General features: G+C 41.5%; 1 protein-coding gene across 1 annotated transcript in view; it reads right to left on the reverse strand.

Moving 5' to 3' along the window:
- Positions 1-276: 276 nt before the first annotated feature.
- Positions 277-19,649, reverse strand: part of LOC117249739 (NALCN channel auxiliary factor 1-like) — a 39,284-nt gene continuing 19,911 nt past the window's right edge. The window contains exons 2-3 of the mRNA XM_033615432.2: positions 7,955-8,126; positions 277-4,911 (exon numbers count right to left, since the gene is read on the reverse strand). Of these exons, the coding sequence (XP_033471323.1) occupies positions 4,613-4,911; positions 7,955-8,126 (471 nt within the window). The 3' untranslated portion in view covers positions 277-4,612. The remainder of the gene's footprint in view (positions 4,912-7,954; positions 8,127-19,649) is intronic.

Raw genomic sequence — 19,649 nt, forward strand, 5'->3', positions numbered from 1 at the left:
CAGTGACATCACCACTGTCATTAAAAGTTACATAATTATATTAGTGTCATTGGGGAAAATTCCATTATGAAATAAAAGCAAACTAAAAATAAAAATATATATAATTTAATTAAAATCATATTTTTAAAAAAAAAGGAAATAATTATATATTATACACAGTTTATTCATGTGATCATTTATTTCATTTTGTCTTTTTTAAATGTATCTAACATTGAACACTTCAGGGTTTTATTATCAGTGTCAAAGACAGTGAAAAAAGCACAAACACCAGTAATGTTTAACATAATTTATATTTATTTTCTTTTGAACAAAATGTTAATAAATGTATTTGTTTCACGTCCAAAAAAGATCATGACTCGTGGGACGCATTTTATAAATAATTTCATCCAAGTCTTTTGTAGAAAAAAAAGAAAGTAAATTAGCAAACTAAAGCATCTCTAGTATGACAATATGACAACTTTATCATAATTTTTTTCTCTATATTTGAACCCTTTCTCAAGTCAAGCTTCATTTTTTTGTATATTTTTCTCAAGACCTCTTCATCTCGTCTTTTTAACATCCAACTTAGTCCTACTCATCAACTCACACCACTGCTTTAGACAACAGAAAAATGCGGCAAAAATCTCAAAAAACAGACAAAAACCAAGGAGGCGAACAGAAAACACAGTGAGATTCCAACAGTGGGGGAGTGGGCAGGGGAGGGCTGGGAAGGTGGGGACGGGAGGGCGGCCATTTTGGGATCCCACATCCTCAGGACATATTTACAACAGAAAGGACAAGGGGGGTTGGTGGTGGTGGTGGTCAGGGAGGGTAGGTGGGGGTCAGTTTTGGGGTGGGGTTCATCTGCATAGATCCACAGGACTCAGATCGTGAACAGCTAGAGATTGAAAGGGACGGAGCACAAAGTGTGGGCCTATTACATCCGCTGCTGTCTTCAAGGGAATGTAGTTCTCGTCGTCACAGTTTGTCAAGGAAAACAAACAAACGAAACAACACGTCACAGGAGAATATCAAGCAAAAAGGGATCAGAGAGTAAACTGGGGTCAGGGGCTAAAGTCGATGAAAATCCAGAGGCGAGTGTAGACTCCCACATGACATCCCACTCTGATGTGTATGTGAAGAGCAAACCGATGGTCGGCGTGTGATGTGAGGCGAGGTAAGGTCAAGCTGTTAATGGGGAAGGGGAGGGACCTATACCATGTTTTCACAGCCAACAATTTGGAGGTGAAACTCGGATCATTTGAGGCAACCAGGATGGAGGACAGAAAGCTGCTTCGTTAAAGAGATTTGAATTTTTGGTATATCACTAGTTGCTCATGGTATCAGATTTTATTTTGGAATAATCTCTTTTTCCCGCCCGATCTCACTGCATTCCTAGTTCAAAAGGGGGAGTTTAAAGTATTCTTAATCCCTGCGTGACCTGTCCTCGTGTCAGTGTGCACTTAACCGGCAGCAGCCATGCAAAAAAAAAAAAGAAAGAAAAACGAAAAATTGGATGGATCAGCCCTTGAAAACTCCTCACACTCCTCGCACGCTGACACTAACACAGCCCTTTGCTAGTCTGTGAGAGATAGCGGTTGATCAGCTCGTCTAAGGGTATTTAAGAGTCGACGGACTGATTGATTGATTGATTGATTGGCTGGCTGGTCACTTGCACCTACTCTACGATACAGAAAAGCTGAGGCGACAGTAGTGTGAAGATGCCACAAAGTAGGACACTAACACCGTCTGTTTTTTATTTTTTCTTCTTTTTTTTTCTATATTGCTCCATTGCCAGTATCTGCCTCACTGGGCGTACGCAGCAGAGAGGCACTCAAAGATCTGGGGCCTCATTTATCAAAGCAAGCGTAGGGCAAGTTCTCGTTCTGTGCGTAGGAACTGTCTATAAAGAAGAGAAAGGAGAAAGAGGGCAACACATCTGTGGACATGAGTCTGTGTTCCTGCATTTCAGCTGGTCTTATTTTATGTTACACAGTGTTCTACGATGTTACCACTATTTTCACGATTCATTTATTGTCTTGGAACTATTGCATCAAGGCTTTTTTCTACTGACTTTTGACAACTGAAGAGACAATCGCTGATTGTTTTTCCCTGCAGATATTTAAGAACTTCATTATACAAAATAAAATCTGCTCCCTACTGTGCATTTATAGATGTTTCTTGTGGAGTGAGCCATGCATGACCCTGACACCTTTCCCAACTGCAACATCTCTACCCACTGAGTTTATTTCATATGTTTCTGGGTTTGTCTCAGCAAAAATACAACAACACTACTTTTTGTGTGTTGTAATTAGAGAGAGGGAGAGAGAGAGAGAGAGAGAGAGAGAGAGAGAGAGAGAAGGAGGGAGGGAGACAGTGGCACCCCCCAGTGTGGGGTCAGGTAGGGCCATAACCTCCTTGATACAATTGCTGGCCCCAACTCGGAGGCCAACATTACTGTCTTTAAGAGGCTATGATGTTCTCATTTTTTAAGCTAGCTCAAAGGTAGTGGTATCTTGTCAAACTAGACATCCAAAAGTGGGTTGGTACCAACCATGTTGGCATAGCTTGTCAGGAAGGGGGCTAAATATTGCTTCAAATTTAGGCTAAGTTTTGGCAAGGGAACATCTGGCATGGCCATTTTTAAAGGGGTCTCTGGAACTTTTGCTTTAAGATATCTGAAGGAAAATGGGTTCTGTGGGTACCAATGAGTCTCCCCTGTACTTAAGAGGACTTCTCTGTAGAGGTAAAGGTTCCTTGCAATCAATGGTCCCTTCAATTTAAAGCTGTATATTTGTCTTTTTAAAGAAAAGGACAACCAGCCTATCTGAAGAACAATGAATCACCTGACATGTATAGATACATAAGACATCAAAATAGGATTGTTGTGGAACTCAAAATATTAACTGTGCTGGTATAAGTCTATGCACATCAGATAATTAGTAATATTAACTGTAAAATCAGAAACCAGAGTATATCCAATTCCTAAAATTCAGTTATGGCTTTTGGTTTTGGTGCCACCCCAAGATTTCCGTGGCCCAATCTGGCTGCCCCTATGAAAAATTTCTGGGGATGCCACTGGAGGGAGACAATCTCGTTCAGCCCCTCCTGCTCTCTGTGAATACTATTTTTTAATGCAGCCCAATTCAAAATATAGTTATCATTTACATGCTTTTCACTTCCTGTTGTCAGATGTCACAGCAAGTGTGAAATTTGGTCATGGCTCATAAACACTACTTTAACCAGCTGGGAAAGTTTTCCAGCCATTACTAAAGAATGTGGTTGAAGCCTAAATTATTCAAACACTTAGCCTCCTCCTGATCTAACAATGTGGGTGATGGTGGCATAGGTGGAGGTCAACAGTCTGGTAGCTCCTATGCTCTGTATTGCCCTGTATTTGCTAAGTTAAGTCCACTTTTGAGTGATCCAATCACATCTTTCGGATTTGATTTCAACCCCTCTCATAACAAAACTGAAACTAAAGACGGTCTAAGTTTTGTTTTACTGTGACGTTAATGTTACTCTCCTCTGAAAGATTTCAAAAGAAAAACAGAGAAGCACAAAAAGAAACTGCTAAGTTGGATTCTGTGTGAAGAAACGAGCGTACGCGCAGTTGATAAATGAGGCCCCTGGTGTTTTGGCATCATGCAACTGTCCTCTAGTGTTCCTGGGTTGTCCCTGCAGTCTCATGTACGACTACTCTAAATACTTTCTGTGTCTGCAACACCGACACTACCGTCTGAGGTAAACTGAACACTTGAGAAATCAGAGAACACCACTTTCCCGTCCAGGAGCACTGTTTAGTGATGAGGTTCAGCGTTAACTCCTATAATCATCAGCTGAACCGTCACTACCTTTCCCACTTGGTCACTCCTAACTTGCTCAATGGCCCAACAAGTTAGCAGAGAAAGCGAGCCAGTCTCAGAGCACTTAAGGTCCTAAAACGTGTAGGCATGTACTGTCGTAAGGGGTTGAGAAAAAGGTCTAGTGGGACAAAATACAAGCTGAACATTAGAATATAGAAGAATCACATACATTTTGTTTTCAGAGAAACAAGACCCACATGAATGATGGATGAGCTGGTCCTGACAGGCCCTCGAGCAACATCACATACAAGGTAGTAAGAAGATGCCTCTAAGGTGATGGAGAAGAGGAAGTGGAACACAGTTGATATGTCAAAACATTCTGGCACCTGAAAGAAATGCAGCAAAAATCTAAAGGTAATGATGAGTGACAGCGCACACTTCATCAATGTCCATTTTTCCCCTGACGTGCCATCCATACACACTGAAAACGCCAGGAAGGGAGGGGAGGGATGGGAGGAAGGGAGGGGAGGAGAGGAGGGACAATATGCTAGAAAACATTTGGATGGAATAGAAACAAATGAGCAGGTTTCAAGTGGCAAGAGGTCAGTTCTTTAGGGGGGTGGTTCTCAAACATCTCGGTTCGGTCGATGTCCAATCCCAGCACCCTTAGCTCCAGTTAAAACCCTCCCACTTCCTGTAGTTGATGGTTCATCAGCGGCAGATTGTAGAAGCATCTCCAGCATGTCTCGCCAGATGTGTCCCTGGCAGCCATGACATTGTAAAAGCCATAATCCTCTCGAGCAAGCACCAGAGTCGACCCCCAAGGTTCACTCCTCATTAGAAGCACTCTCCTCTGGCGAGAAAATGGCAGCCACGCCCACCAACGTCGAATTATGGGAGGCTGAAATGATGATGACAGTGTGTAGGAGGACGAGGGCCAACAGGCAGATCTTCAGTCGCCCGCTGCACAGTCTCGGGGTGGCAGCGGAGGTGACCGAGGCCCCCTCGGGCTGGCAGGAAGAAGCAGTCCTTTTAAGTGTCCCGCCTGAAGGGTTGTCCATTTTGGAGTCCCATCGGACGTCGCAGCACTCCGCCTCATTGTCTGATAGGTGATCTCCCAAGAGCCCTGAGAAAGAGATGGCAGGAGAAAAATTTCTATGACTATTTATATTAATATTATATATGATTTGTTTAATTAAGGTTCAGTTAAAGGCCAATGTCAGCTGGATACAGTACAGGTATGATCTGCTACAGCCTGTCTTCAGGAGAAATGTTAGGAGTAAATGGAAGTAGGGCGTCTGAATAAAGCCTGAAAACTGCTCTAGTTCAGTTAAAAACAGCATCTGTTAATACCAACAATCTCTTTTGTATTAAACAGTTTAATTACAGTGCAGCTATGCTTTTCTCATCAACTTCCTTTTGGACATCTTTCAGCTCTGTAAACAGTCCGAGCACACGAGACATCAGTTTGCAGCTCCGATCACGATGCGGAGGAGCAGACACAGTGACCCTCAGCTGAACTCAAATTAAAGTCCACGACCACACCAAGGGTGACGCACCGCTGCATCAGTTGATGACTCTGGAAGTCTTAACTTGCCAGAGTGTTAAAGGAGCTGTCACTCCTCTCACCTGCACAGGGGAAACTAGACTGCTGAGGGCAAACTTCACTTAGTTCTTACCCACTGAAACACAGGGGGTGGAGGGATGATGAGAGCAGACGTAGGACTGGCTAATCTGATATGAAAAATGCTTACTTCTAAATTAAAAACATTAAAGGTTATCAAAAGGATGGACCAAATAGCATCTCTCTGGCTTCCCTGAGGGTTGTGTCCCACCTGTGAGACGGGGCGGAGCCACGTGTTGTAAACATACAGGGCTCAGCCTCCCATTTACAACAGGTGTATGCATTTTTCTTCCAATCCATTTGAGATACTATGCCTACATCTTCTGGGAAAAACATGATATTTACCAAGAAAAAAATATCCCGTAGAGCCTACAGCTTATTTTGCATCTAATTGTTCTCCAACTGTCTTCATCATTCTGAAACACAACAGATGTTGAGAGTGACTACAGCCCTGTCTACAGGTTTACAGATCATTTTACAAACTCATCTGCATGTTTTAGGTCACTGAAAGAGTGATATTTTAATACACCTTCTAAAGTGCAGATTTTTTAAAACTCTGGTTACTGTGCATCTGTGTGGACGTGTAAAACAGAGTGTTTGCTAATCAATTACATCATCTCCTCAATTTGAGCATGCATTTTTGTGATGAGCATATGCTAGAAACAACAACAATGACAAAGTACCGGTTTGCCAACGTTTATTTAACACTGTTTGGTCTCATGTATACTTTATTCCTGAATTTGGCATTGCTGCACCAATTCACAGTCAAAGGGAGGCATCTTTTGCACCCAATGTTTTTGCTCCACCTCAGTGTCTGCCAGAAAGTGAACCAGCAGATAGTGGGACAATTTTCAGAGTGTGATTCCTGTCGACGAAAAATGGAGGGAAAAGTTTTCCATATTTAGAGCATCACTCGTGTGTTTGACTGAGCTCATCCTTAAATTGAAAGGGAATCAATGAGATCTCCAGTAGCTGTTAGCCTGTACACTTTACTGTACGTGCGTTTTGGGTGGTTTTGTGCTCTAGTGTGGACAGAGATACTTTGTAAAATGAAGATTTTAAAACGGAGGGAAAAAATATCTGTTTTCAAAAATATGTATACAAGGCCATCTACCTAAAAAGTGGCAGAAATTGTATGATGTTATTGAATTCAAGTTACATAACAGGTAGGGAATGAATTTGGCATTTCTAATAGAGAGAACAGAACTTTTGCTCTATTGATTTGCTGCTCCAGTCAGAGAGACTGAGGGGAAATGACACACAGGTATCAGATTTGAGGCTTTTGAGAGAACATTTGGATCTGGAGCGCCAGAAGCCTGCCAAATTATTGATTTGTAATTTAATTTAGCTTTCAAATAAAGTTCTTTTTCCCCAAAAAATGAAAATATGTCTGGAAATACACAGTGACATGAATCTAACATATTATTAACAAAGATAAATTGGCCTATTCATTTTTTAAAAAGCATTTAATTTACAGTACAGAACACTTATGATACCCATGAAACCTTGTGCAGTCATGCGAGCTAGCTAATGTACATAACAGCAAGGTGAAATAGCAAGCAGTTATGTACTATTGAAACATATTGGCCAATTATATGTATTATTATTTAAAGTGTACGGGCATTCTTGTGAGCAACAATAGATCATTTTGTATGAATCTGCCAATAATTATTATTTCAATAGTTTAGTATTGTATGCACCATAAAAGGGTATGTTTATACATGGCCGCCCTACATGTTGTTGTAGGCTCAGTTTAATGTGAAACTCAACAGGGGGTCCCTGCTCTGTCTCTCTTTCAGCTAAGGGGTCCTTCGCCTGGAGAACATTGAAGACCCCTGCTCTAATTTATTAGTGGCATAATAACTTCCACAGAAGCAAGCAACAGGTACATTAGAGGTGGAACATTTTTAGCAAACATTAAAGAATGAATATTCCAGCTACGCTATTGCAGAATACAGCACCATCCCCACTAATAATTTTTCTACAGTCTCTTAGCTCATAGAAAGTTGTTGACCTAACATAATTTCCAGCTCAGCCTGGGCAGAGGATGTCTCACTGGCCAGAATAAGAGCAAACACCAGTGTGTCTGTGTTGATGATGCTGTTATGATGCTCAGATTCCAGATAACTTGTTTGTTGGTCCACAGCCAGCGTCTGGTCCTCTGAGGCAGAGTCCTTGGTGATTACTACTGTATAAACTGCAGTAAATATTGAGAGACAGGCCAAATTAAATTCATCAATGCATTGTTAAAATGTCCTTGTCTGAGCTCGGCTGTGCTCAAACGCGCCACTAGATGTCATCAGAAAGCCTTCAGAAACACCCCTCACCTGTTTTCCTGGAGGAATACCATCCAATAAATATGGAGATACACACTGTGCATGAATTAATACTGTGCATCCTATTCACTGACATAAATTAAATGAGGTTTTCTCCGAGGCAGTGGAGAATGCAAGGCCACACACTCACCCACACATGCAAACATGTCCGCACTAATCTGCTGCTGTTGTAAACAGGAAGTAACACTGGACAGCGAGTGGGTATTAACCTGTGCAGATGAAGCTGGGGCTGCCGCCGTGGATCAGGTCGTCGTTATCGGGCAGGATGAACGGACAGCTCTGCTGGACCTCCAGGCAGTACTGGTGGCACGGTACCTTCCTCTGACAGGACTGCTGGGTGGTGGGGAAATACTGAGCACACAGCCAGGGCTTATAGGCTGTCTGAGGAGAAAGAAGAAGAGAGGATGACATTAATAGATGCTGGATCATGATCCGCTTGAGGACTGGTGGAAGTTGTTTGGCGCTGCTGGGTCTCAGGCCTCCCTCTGTTAATGGTAGATTTGCACCACCTTGTGCTGGAAAGTAATTACCTGTATATTTAAACCACAGAGCATCAGACACAAACACTTTTCAAAAATAGACACCCAGCACTCCATGCATTAATGAAAGCTCAGGATATATTAGCCTAGCAGAGCCTCTGGGATATTGAATCAATCTTATTGCAGAATATTAGCTAACAGAAAGTAAACCATGCCAAATACAGTGTAATGATTTGCTTATTTATGGATTATGAGGGGTTGCTCCAGCAGGTAGTAGATGTATATTAAAGGAACTAACAGTTAATCTGCTGATTATTTTCTCAATTAATCAATGAATGTTCGGTCTACAAAAATGTCAGAATAAGAGCAGAAAATGCCCATCTCCATTTCCCAGAGGCCAAGGTGATGTCTTCAAATGTCTTGTTTTGTGTGACCAACAGTTTAAAACCCAAATATGTTTAATTTACTGTCATATAAGACAAAGAAAAGCTCTAAGTCCTTGTAATTTTGCTTGAAAAATGACTTAAAATTGTTTCCTATATTGCTGTTGCCCAAAAAAGCCCTCTTTAATTTTGTTTGCTATGTTTGTCCAGGTATAGCAATGCAATTCAAGATCAGGTGGCATCAAATAACGTCATGAAATCAAGTTTTTGTCTCCTCCCGAGTCATATTTGCCGTAGTTCACTGGGAGGCAGAATGTAATACAAAATGCACAGACGTATGTGCATAAGGAGACAGATGGTGACATGTAATAGCCAAAGCCTCAGGCTTGGAAAGCTTAGCAAAACAAAATGAACCAAGGGCAAACCACAGTCTGGATTCATTCTCATTTTTAGCTATCTCGTCATGTGCTTTTTACTGGGATTAACACCAGAGAAGGGAAATTACAGCAAAAAGCACAGAAAATCCATCGTGCAGAGAGTGTTATCGGATTTGTTTAGAACCAACTCATGCTGCAAAAAGCTCTACCAACCTGGTGGGATGAAAGGTCGTCGAAACTGTGTGCGACAAACAGCCTACATGTGAGCCTATACACTACAAGGCCTGCTTTGCTTGTACATGTACAGTGTGAGCTTAAATAAAGTTTATACAAAGGGTTAAAAGCAAAGAAAAACCAACAAACTCTGGGTCCGACAAAAACACTTCATGTGCCAGCAGAATACATCAGAATACATGACCCCTTTTAGTTCACTGGGTGTCTTTACTAAACATAGCCTGATTAAATCTGGATTTTTTTTTTAGGTCAATACTGATAGCAACATTTGAGAGTTAAATAGTCACAGTATACTTTGTTTTTTTTATCATACACACATGACATAAACAAACATGTTTAATAAGGATCCCCTCCATTTTTAATAATAATTTTAAAAATATTAGTAGGGCATTGTACAGTTGAGGATTCAACTTGTCAAAAGTAGTAAAAGTAACTGTTTATAGTTGCTGTTAATACTAATTTTAAACAGAAAACTTCACTGGAAAGTAAATGAACATATAACCCACAATAAAAACAGTAATATATAGCCTTTAGCCTAATATATGTTCATACAAAATGAACTATAAATAAATAATAAATAAATAATAAATTATTAAAAATGCACCTGCATTAGTAGTGGCAAGCCTGTATAATAAAATTACATTGATCTACAATGGTTAAACGAGTCTACAGCCATGCTAGGAGCTCTGTGAGGCTGTATGTATTAACAGTGGTGCTAACATGCTCACAGAAACAAAACAAACATGCTAATATAGCATGTTAGCATGTAAACGTTGGCTAATTGGCAACCGCAAAGTACAGACAGGGGCTGCTAATTAACATATCTGGCTAATTAGCTTTAAACATTTTAGCTAATCAGTACTAAACATTTTAGCTCATCAGCAATAAGCATTACAGCACATTAGCACTAAGAGTTTTAGCTTATTTGCACTAAGCGTTTTAGCTTATTAGCACTAAGCATTTTAGTTCAGCGCTAATTAACCACATTTGATAGAGCTACAGTGTTAGCATGGCTAAAAAGTCATCAATAATGTAACTAATTTATCTTTATGTACAAAAATTATCCATCATTTCCCACTATTATGCTACATACAATTTATGCCAACTGATCAAACTCAAATCCCACCTTTGCATTGCTGTATTAAAGTTCGTGGTTACCTATATGTCAGCATTCACGCAGATAATGGCTATCTGTTAATGTCACATGTCCTGTCTCAGTAGCAAATAGCAGTAGCAGTATATAGATGTTGTCAAGGTTTCCAGCGAGTGAACACACACCATTCTGTGTAATCAACCAGTGGAAAGTCATGTGCAAAGCAAAGCAGTGCCGCACCATGTGCAACCCACACAAGGTTACTGTATTGTCAACATCAGCAACTCCAACGGCTTACGTCATCCTATCGGCCGACTGTGTCTCCTGTAATAGGATGGCAACACAGTATGTCACCCATTGTCTTGCAGAAATCAGTGAGCAAGCAAGGGAAGGGTCTGCCCATTATATAATAGGGGAAATGTGGCGCTGTTAAGTGATGAAGGGTGTTAAGAGAGTCATTTGACTACCTGACACATTCAAGCAAAGGGGCTACAACAGCCGCTTCCAAGTCGTGAATCACAGACAAAACAAACCATTAGTGGCAATCAGGTAATTACCAGGTGGGAGAATAATAAAATGTTCAGCATTCAGACAGATTTACACATACAAAAGCATTGTTTTGCAAGAAATATGATCTTGTTTGAAAATGTGGCTATATTTCTTTATGAATTAAATATTCTCAGCTGTATCAAAAACAATCAAAGAGTTGAATACTCAAAAACTGCCTCATCCGGTTTGATCAAATGATCCACTGTCATCAGATAGGAATTCAAATGTTCAGTCTGATTGGTGCCCCATATACATGACATCACATTTTTCCTGCTAAACCTCACCCACTTTAAACCATGTGAGAAAAGAAAGGACAAAAACACACGTCGCTCATGTGAAACAACCAAAACTGCTCAAACTTTGTCAAAAAATATTCTGTACTGTAAATGCAGGACCCCATTGTTCATAGCTTAGACGTTTGACAAAATATTTTTAGGACCTTTAAATTATCATAGAGATACACTCTTTGTCGCGGTGCTCACACGCTATGTCTCACACGCTATGTTTCACAATCAAGTGACTTTGTTTACTTTGTTAGTTTTACATTCCCTGTTTAGCATTTAGCATGTGCAGTGACAGCCACCTACAGAAACATCATCACAAACACTAAACCCAAGGAGAGATGTCACAGCAGAGAACACGCTGCACATAGTTAATTACCCCCTGTGTTATTTAACCACAGAGGAACATCTATGACTCGGAGGTGGGATAGTTAGTTAACTGTCATTGTAGTTTTAAAGTGTCATGGATGTTTGGTTAAATTACACCCAGGACCTGCACAAAGCTTAAAATGTATATCTCATGCCTCACATCTCCCCTGCATTTTCAGATGCTGAAATCACATTGGGGGTCTGATTTGTGTCCTGTTTAGACCGACATACAAAGATAACAAACACTGCACAGGCAATTATAATAATTATAATAATCTGATTATGGTGATGGTGATGAGAATGATAATTATGAGAACACCATGGACCTAGATGCTTTGCAACAGCAAATATATTCCAGACACGTATGACTTCATGTTGATACAGTATCAGTGTGGAATAAACTGAACCGTAGGGGTTAAATCCTCCTAACTGTTTTCCAGGAAATATACTCATCCGTCAAAAAAAGGTCAACACTCTGATTTTAGTACCTAGATGGGAGATCTGTCTCCATTTTGACCCAGGTTATGCTCCTGGTGAGGGTAAAAAATGTTTTCCTGCGGATATTCTGTCTTAATAAACATGTTCATTCAAACCATCCTTTGTATGTTACAGGGTAATTTGAATAAATCACATCGACAGTTTAATTCCCATGTTTCCCTGCTTCTGGCAGCAGTGAACTCATCGTAGTGGGGCTCTATGGCTGAACGCGTAGAGGAAGACCTGGCTCAAGGCCAAGATAAAATCACTCAGATCATTGATTACATTTGTGTTTTAAGAGTTCAGGGTATTCTGTGGAAGTCGGAGGCAATAAATCCTCGGCTGGGGATTTTCAGTGTGGCGACTTCCTGTCTGCACAAATGGGTGTTGTTTAATTCGCGATGATTTAGCATAAATTCTTGCCAGCCGTGAGATAATCTGTCTAGGGATGCTGCGGCTATCAAAAGAGAACCAAAACAATACGATCGCAGTCAGACAGGAAATCTGGGTCCTCCTGAAGATGTATGCTGGCAGTTGCCAAGGTAACGGCTTTTTCTGCTTTTCATTAGAGCTCAATGGGTACTGCCCCACTCTCTGTTGGTTTTCTGTTTGTGTGCACATGTTTAAGCGTGCAACCAGGTCTGTGTGTGTGTGTGTGTGTGTGTGTGTGTGTGTGTAAATGTGTGCGTGCGTGTGCTCAGCGTGAAAAGGGAAGCGTATGAGAGCAAATTGAGTTAGTCAGGAAGCAGGCCTGGAGTCTGATTTGATCAGTCTAATGTGTGATCAGTGTGAATGGGAACCTGGCACTCAAAAAGCCTCTGTCGCCATGCAGCTTAGTCTGCTTCAAACAATGTACTGAAGCCCAGAGACACAGACAGGAAAGACACCAAGCTGCCGACCATTTCCACCGAGGCTTAATGCCTGCAGCTGATTTCAGCCCCAGCCTGGCCATTTGTACACACAGCGCTTCACCCCCCTTTAGGTGTTACATCTGCCAACGCTTCAAATCATAGCTTTCAAAGATGAAATCAATGTGATGCTGATGTTTTGAAATTTACATTACTGCAGAGATATAAAATACGCCAATAAGACACTTTCTGACAGTGCTTACATGCAAATCTTTTGAAGCCTAAAAATAACATTTAAAAATTAAGATTCAAACGCTGACGCTTTGGCAGATAAGTGTCAGCAGCACTGGCATCTGAATTTCACCACAGTGATTATTACTATTATATAAGAGGCAGACTGTAGAGCAAGTCATAGGCTGCTTCTTTTCTGTATGCATGCAGCCCTCTTACAGCCAGAACACACTGTTCAGAACTTCAGCTAAATGACTCTTGGTTTGCAGTACATATTACTTTTTCTTTTACATTTTGTTCATTAACTTCAAACCTTGGCCAGAAACATGACAAGAAACCTCAGACTTTCCTCCAGAGTCCACCCTGTATTAGAGAAAAGGCATCAGGTGGTCTTACTGTTGATACAATAAAGTCAGACTAAATTTGAATTCTCCTCACTTTGTGTGTAAGGAAATATATACTATAGTGATACAGCAGCTTTAGGATAACAACAGATAAAAATATTTTTGGACATATTTGGGGAAATTGCATTTAAGTTTCAAGTAGAAAGTGAGAGTTAGCCTAGCTTGACTGAAAGCTGCTATACTTCAATTTATAATGTGAAAGCTAGTTAGCCTGGCTTGACTGAAAGCTGCGTATACTTCAGTTTATAAAGTGGAAGTTAGTTAGCCTAGCTTGACTTAAAGCTGCTAATACTTCAATTTATAAAGTGGATGCTTGTTAGCCTAGCTTAAGTGGAAGCTATTATTGCTCCCATTAGGAAAATGGAAGCTAGTTAGCCATGTGGAAGCTAGTTAGCATTTCTTCCCATTGGACAGTGCATTTTCTTCATGTTATCTTAACACCTCCTGAGTCATCTGCAGCTCCCACACACTCAGCACTGTGTTTGTTACATATTATAGAAACTATAATGCTATAGCCAGTGTTAGCTGTCTTCCTTTCATGGTTCCAGATGTGGTGATGACAAATTACCAGCTTGTCAAAACCCGTAGCAACTGGTTGTCCTGTAACTTCAGCACTTACAATGTTCTCCACAATTTAATTCACAACATGGAGTGACGTACACAGTCACTAAGTAATGTCGGGAGTGTTTGAATCACAGATGGGACAAAGCAGCTGCTTCTTCAGCTAAGGACGAACAACACAACGCCAGCTAACATTGGGCGAGAGGCAGGGTACACCCTGGACAGGTCGCCAGACTATCAGGAGTCATCCCTATGTTTCCTGGGTTCTATGTTTCCCGGGTTCTATGTTTCCTGGGTTCTATGTTTCCCGCTTACCACCCAAAAAGGTTCTATGTTTCCCGGGTTCTATGTTCCCCCTCTCAACCAAAAAGGGTTCTATGTTTCCTGCTTGGTTGAGCGGGGAACATAGAACCTGGGAAACATAGAACCTTTTTTGTGTAAGCAGGGAACATAGAACCTTTTTTGAAGGGTTAAGTGGGGAACATAGAACCCGGGAAACATAGAAACGCATAACACATAAAGACAGACAACCATTCACGCTCACATTCACACCTACAGGAAATTTAGAGGAATACCCGGAGAAAACCCAAGCTGACACACATGCAAACTGCACAGAAGGACTCCGCTCTTGCTGTGAGGTGACAATGATAACCACTGCACCACCATGCCGCCCAACACTATATTGCACTTTTCAAATTCATGTACCTCGGAGAACACTATTATGGCTGCACTAGCACTGCTAAAAAAGCACAATTTAGATTTCTTCTTTTTGGTAAGTACAAATTTAAGCAAATAACTAGGCCTAGTGTACACAAGTCAAAACAAATGTCAAGGATAGGCTATATGCTGACTTTGTAGCAAACATGAATTTTAATTTCAGTTCAATTTAAATGCTTCTAGTTTGTGTTTCTGTCTGGCAAATAAAATAATTGGCAGGTTGGAAAAATGTGCATCTGATGCCTTCAGGGGGGTTTTCTGCCTGTGTGCTGTCATGTAGCATCAATCAATCTGAGAGCGAGAAAAGTTCTCAAATCGAATAGTGGAACAACCATGTCTCAACAAAGAGTGTGTGTGTCTGAGTGGAGGGGGGGTACTGTAACCAACTGGACTACATGTAAAAGGATGAGGAGAATTACTGAGTTATTTCAGTGCTCAATGTATTATAAATTAGCAACCACAGAGAGAGAAATGTCACATTTGTGATGTAATGAGATGACCCTTGTTTAATACTACAAAGCATTTCCCTCTGCTTGGCTTCAGGGGGATCCACAGCTCCACTCAGATGGATAACCCCCCCCGTGACTTTTGTGTTGTAAAAGCGGGTCAATTTTGGTCATTCCACCAGCATCCAGCAGTTCACAGGCAGCGGCCGTCTCAGTCTGACAGCTCCTGTAAATCTGACATGCAAAGCAGCTCTTCCTCCATTCTGCTTTGCTGTGGCGCAGGGCTTCCCCTCACCATTCCCATTCACATGCCTGTCATCTGACATAGAGAGGACTGTGGGAGAGCTTGTCTGCAGACAAGAGGAACCACTGAGCAGCAGACAAATGGAAGTTTTTGCTCAATATTCATTCAGTAGCGAAATTACCACCACTATGAGGAAAATGTCAAACTAAAATTACTCCTAAGCAGCAGCAGCAACATAAAACCATAGAAGAAACACTTCACAAGAAGAAAAACTTTTGGTGTCCACTTTAAAATGTTTTCTTCTGTTACAAAATAACTTCAATTGGCTGCTCTCGTTTGAAAAACTGCTTCTGAATTTTAGTTGTTTTTTTGTCACGAATTATAGCAAAGCAAAAATTGGAGAAATTATTTGAAATTGTCCTTCCATTGATGCTGATTACTGGGAGGACATTTGTATGGAGACAAATAAAACAACTGTTTCAGCACATGCATGACTTTGTCCAACTCGAGCTGCAATGATTAATCAATTATTGATTAAAAGGTTTGAGTAATGTTTTCAGAAAAACTTCAAAGATTCCAGCTTCTTAAATGTGAATATTTACCCTTTTTTTACTGCTCTATGACAGTAAACTGAATGTCTTTGTGTTGTGGACAATACACGACATTTGAGCACGTCATGTTGGGCTTTGGGAAACACTGATAGACATTTTTCACTATTTTCTGACATCTTGTAGAAGAGGGCTGTTGCTCTACCCAACCTGCTCCTGACTGAAATCCGATGGCAGGAAAAGTGTAATGGATGAAACAGAACTCGGGCTGGCCTAGCAACAGGAGTTCGGAGACTGTTGTGCCCACATCTTTGCAGAGAACTGGCTCCATCATGGCACCCAGATCAGGTTGCACTTGCTGGGCAAACCAACAGACTGCAGGGACCCCGATGGGATGAGGGGGGGCTGACTCTATGTTTACTTTTGTGATGCTTGGTGCTCAAACGAAGTCAAAGTTGATGGACTGAATGTTGATGTTGAATTTTTAATGTTAATATGCCGGCCATATTATCTGCCCAGAAAATTCACAAGTGTTTTTGTTGCTGCTGTTTACATTCCTCCTGAAATATGCACTACAGGACTGCACTGCTGTTTTTGTTTTGTGCTTTTCTTGGGTAGCATGAAGGGACTACAACCGCATTTTGCTATGTTGTACAATGTCAATAAATGAACCTTGAACCTGAATATTTAAAGGAGCTCTATACAATATTCAAAGCGTATCTATGATTCAGAGTCTAGGCTGCGATTGTCTGCACACAGCTGTCAATGTGGTGGTTGGGTTGACAGCTAGCAGGCAGCGGTGCTAACAGTGCAAAAAGTGCTAACAACAGCAGCAGTACTGACAAAGCTAAAGGCCCAGACACACCAAACCAACATCAAAGAACTAGCGGCAACAAGAGCCCTTGCTCCCTCTAGATGCTGTGTCTTGGCCATATGTTTTGCACCTGCGTGAGCAGACATACCCCTCCATACCGGCAGACGACGGTAGTTTGTAACCATTATTAAAAAATGGAAACCTGGAGACTGTCTGGATGCTACTTTGCCACTTAGCACATTAACAACATAATCCAATGTTGACAGAACAGACCTCACTCTTTCTTGACTTTAGCTTTTTGTTTACATTCCTCACTTCCGTTTCTCTTCTCGTGTCCTGAGCTGAACTGCCAATCAGAGCAATTGCATTTGCCAATGGGCTCTGCTGTGCCGATACCAATTCAACAAGCTGAATCGGTGGAAAAAAGGCCAACTAAACGCTGACGAGGGCCAACGCTGCAGGACACACCACACCAACAAGGGCAGCAGACACTCTCCAACAGCCCAACTTCGACCAATGGCCAACTGTTGGCTTGGTGTGTCAGGGCCTTAACAGGGCTACCTTGAGCAGCACTTGGGGACAAATGCTGGGCTTTCCACCACTAGACAATGTCATCCTGCCACTGTGGGTCAGGGATAACACCATGATAAGCAATAACTTCCTTATGAGTGCAGTGTAGAGCGGCAGAGATTACCTAGCCAGTGGAAAAGACAGCAAATCGAATGCACTAACATGCAATGGGCAAACCAAGACAAAGAACAGAGAAGCTTGTGTTCCATCACACACAGAGGAAGCCTGCTCAGAGCGCCATTACTTCACTATATCTTTACATTGCTCTGAATGTCATATAGAGCCCCTTTCATTACCCTAAATATATATAATTAGTATGCAGGATGCACCTGCATCATCTAAGTGTTGAAAGGAATGTGAAGAAATTCAATTATACTGGAGTGGTGTTAAAAGGGAAATGCAAAGTTGGATAAAAAATCTCTAATAGTCCAGAATTATACATTTATTAGGTGTAATGGCTCCTGGATTTGACAAAATAGACAGATATTAACTGAGTATACTGAGAAAATGCTTGAAAAGTAATTACAAGAAAAGGGAAGACCAAGTACTATACAGATAAATGGACAGAATTACCAATGCTGACTGCTTTTAAACAACATACGCTAAACAGCTGCTCCATGCAAAAATGAAGGAAGCAGTGGAGGTAAACTACGACACAAGCGGATATCTATACACCGATGAGCCAAAATATTAAAACCACTGACAGATAAAGTGAATAACTTTAATTATTTTGTTCCAATGCATTGTTCTGCTGGGAAACCTTTGGTTCAGGCATTCACGTGGATACCACCTGACATGTTCCACCCACTCAAACACCACTGCAGATCAAGTACCCCCCCGCATGGCAACAGTACTCCCCAATGGCAGTGGCCCGCCAGCAGAAAAAAAGCAGCAATAAAACCACAAATTCAACTAGGAGCAGGATATCTCTGAACTCTACATCCCAAATCCAGTGCCAAGTTAGCTGTAGTCATGTTGGTTTAAGCTGTCAGTATGTAAAAACTTTAACTCAACATGCCGCTAAGTATCAACACTCTCTTTCTTCCCAGCAGGACAGTGTCACACACACACACACCGGCTATAAAGTGGAATGACAGAGACGGCTATAAAAAGCATATGAGTCAGCTGCAGAGTGAGATCCCAGTTAGAAGCTGAATGACACAGATCATTGCCGCTCACACAAATCACGGCCGCTGTAGAGCAGGAAGCGGCTCTCACACTACCTGGGCTATTTTCTTCACTTGATGAGAGGCATTTGTCTTTTGCACCGTAATGTCCTGAGTGTGCAAAATATTACAACTGACACCGAAAACCCTCACATTAGAACATCTCTGAGGGGGAGTTCAAGATGGTGGTCACCTGGTCTACTTTATGAGACTTTCATGAGAAGGAGCATGCTCACAGACAAAACAAAATGTTGACAGGACTTTGATGCACTCACAACTCAAACCTCAGTGGCCGCTTCGGGTCACTGACGCAACCGTCGAATAATCCAGCAGGACAGGGATGCATACGGGTGTCTGTCTTCCTGCACTGATGTCTCTACTTATTACATCCCATTCCCCAGTGATGTAACGTATCCAGGCGCTGTATGTGTGCTCCTGGAAAATGACACTCTGAGGCAGAGCGTTTTCATCAAATTAGATGGTTTGCAATCTCAGTGCAACCCTTGTTTGCACATTTACTGTGTCATCTTCGAACAAATGAGTGCTCTGCTGAGGAAACAGGGTCAAAGAGGGGATGTGGTGGAGGACTACTGAGCCTAAACATGCCATCTTGTGTCACTTTCTTTCCTGGAGAACATTCTGGCAAGCAATAGCCGAAGGGTTTGAAACTGGAGGGGGAACTCAGTCCGAGCTATAGCTGTTGCTAAGATGAATGACACCTCTGACACAGGCAGGCTGACTGACACGCGACAAAGGGGAAAGGGATCACGAAACAGCCCTATAGATCAGATGACATTTGAGGATTTCTTAGTGAGATGCAGGCACAATGAGAGCCTGGAGAGTATCGACATAAATATGTGGCAAATCTATTTTCGGAATCCGCCATTTACATGTTTGCCTTCATACACACAAGGGATTCACACAGGAAATTATATAACATGTAATCCAGCGTGATTTCTAGATGTAAAGCCCTTTGAGACAAACTTGTGAGTTTGGGCTTTATAAATAAACCTGACTCGGCCTAACCTATGCAAGTGAGCATGTTTGTGTGATGCATATGTTTAGCTTGAAGGCACCTACAAAGCTCCAGCCTCTGCCACAGTTGCACAATAC

The sequence above is a fragment of the Epinephelus lanceolatus genome, chromosome 24, assembly GCF_041903045.1.
Source record: "Epinephelus lanceolatus isolate andai-2023 chromosome 24, ASM4190304v1, whole genome shotgun sequence".
Lineage (NCBI taxonomy): Eukaryota > Metazoa > Chordata > Actinopteri > Perciformes > Serranidae > Epinephelus > Epinephelus lanceolatus.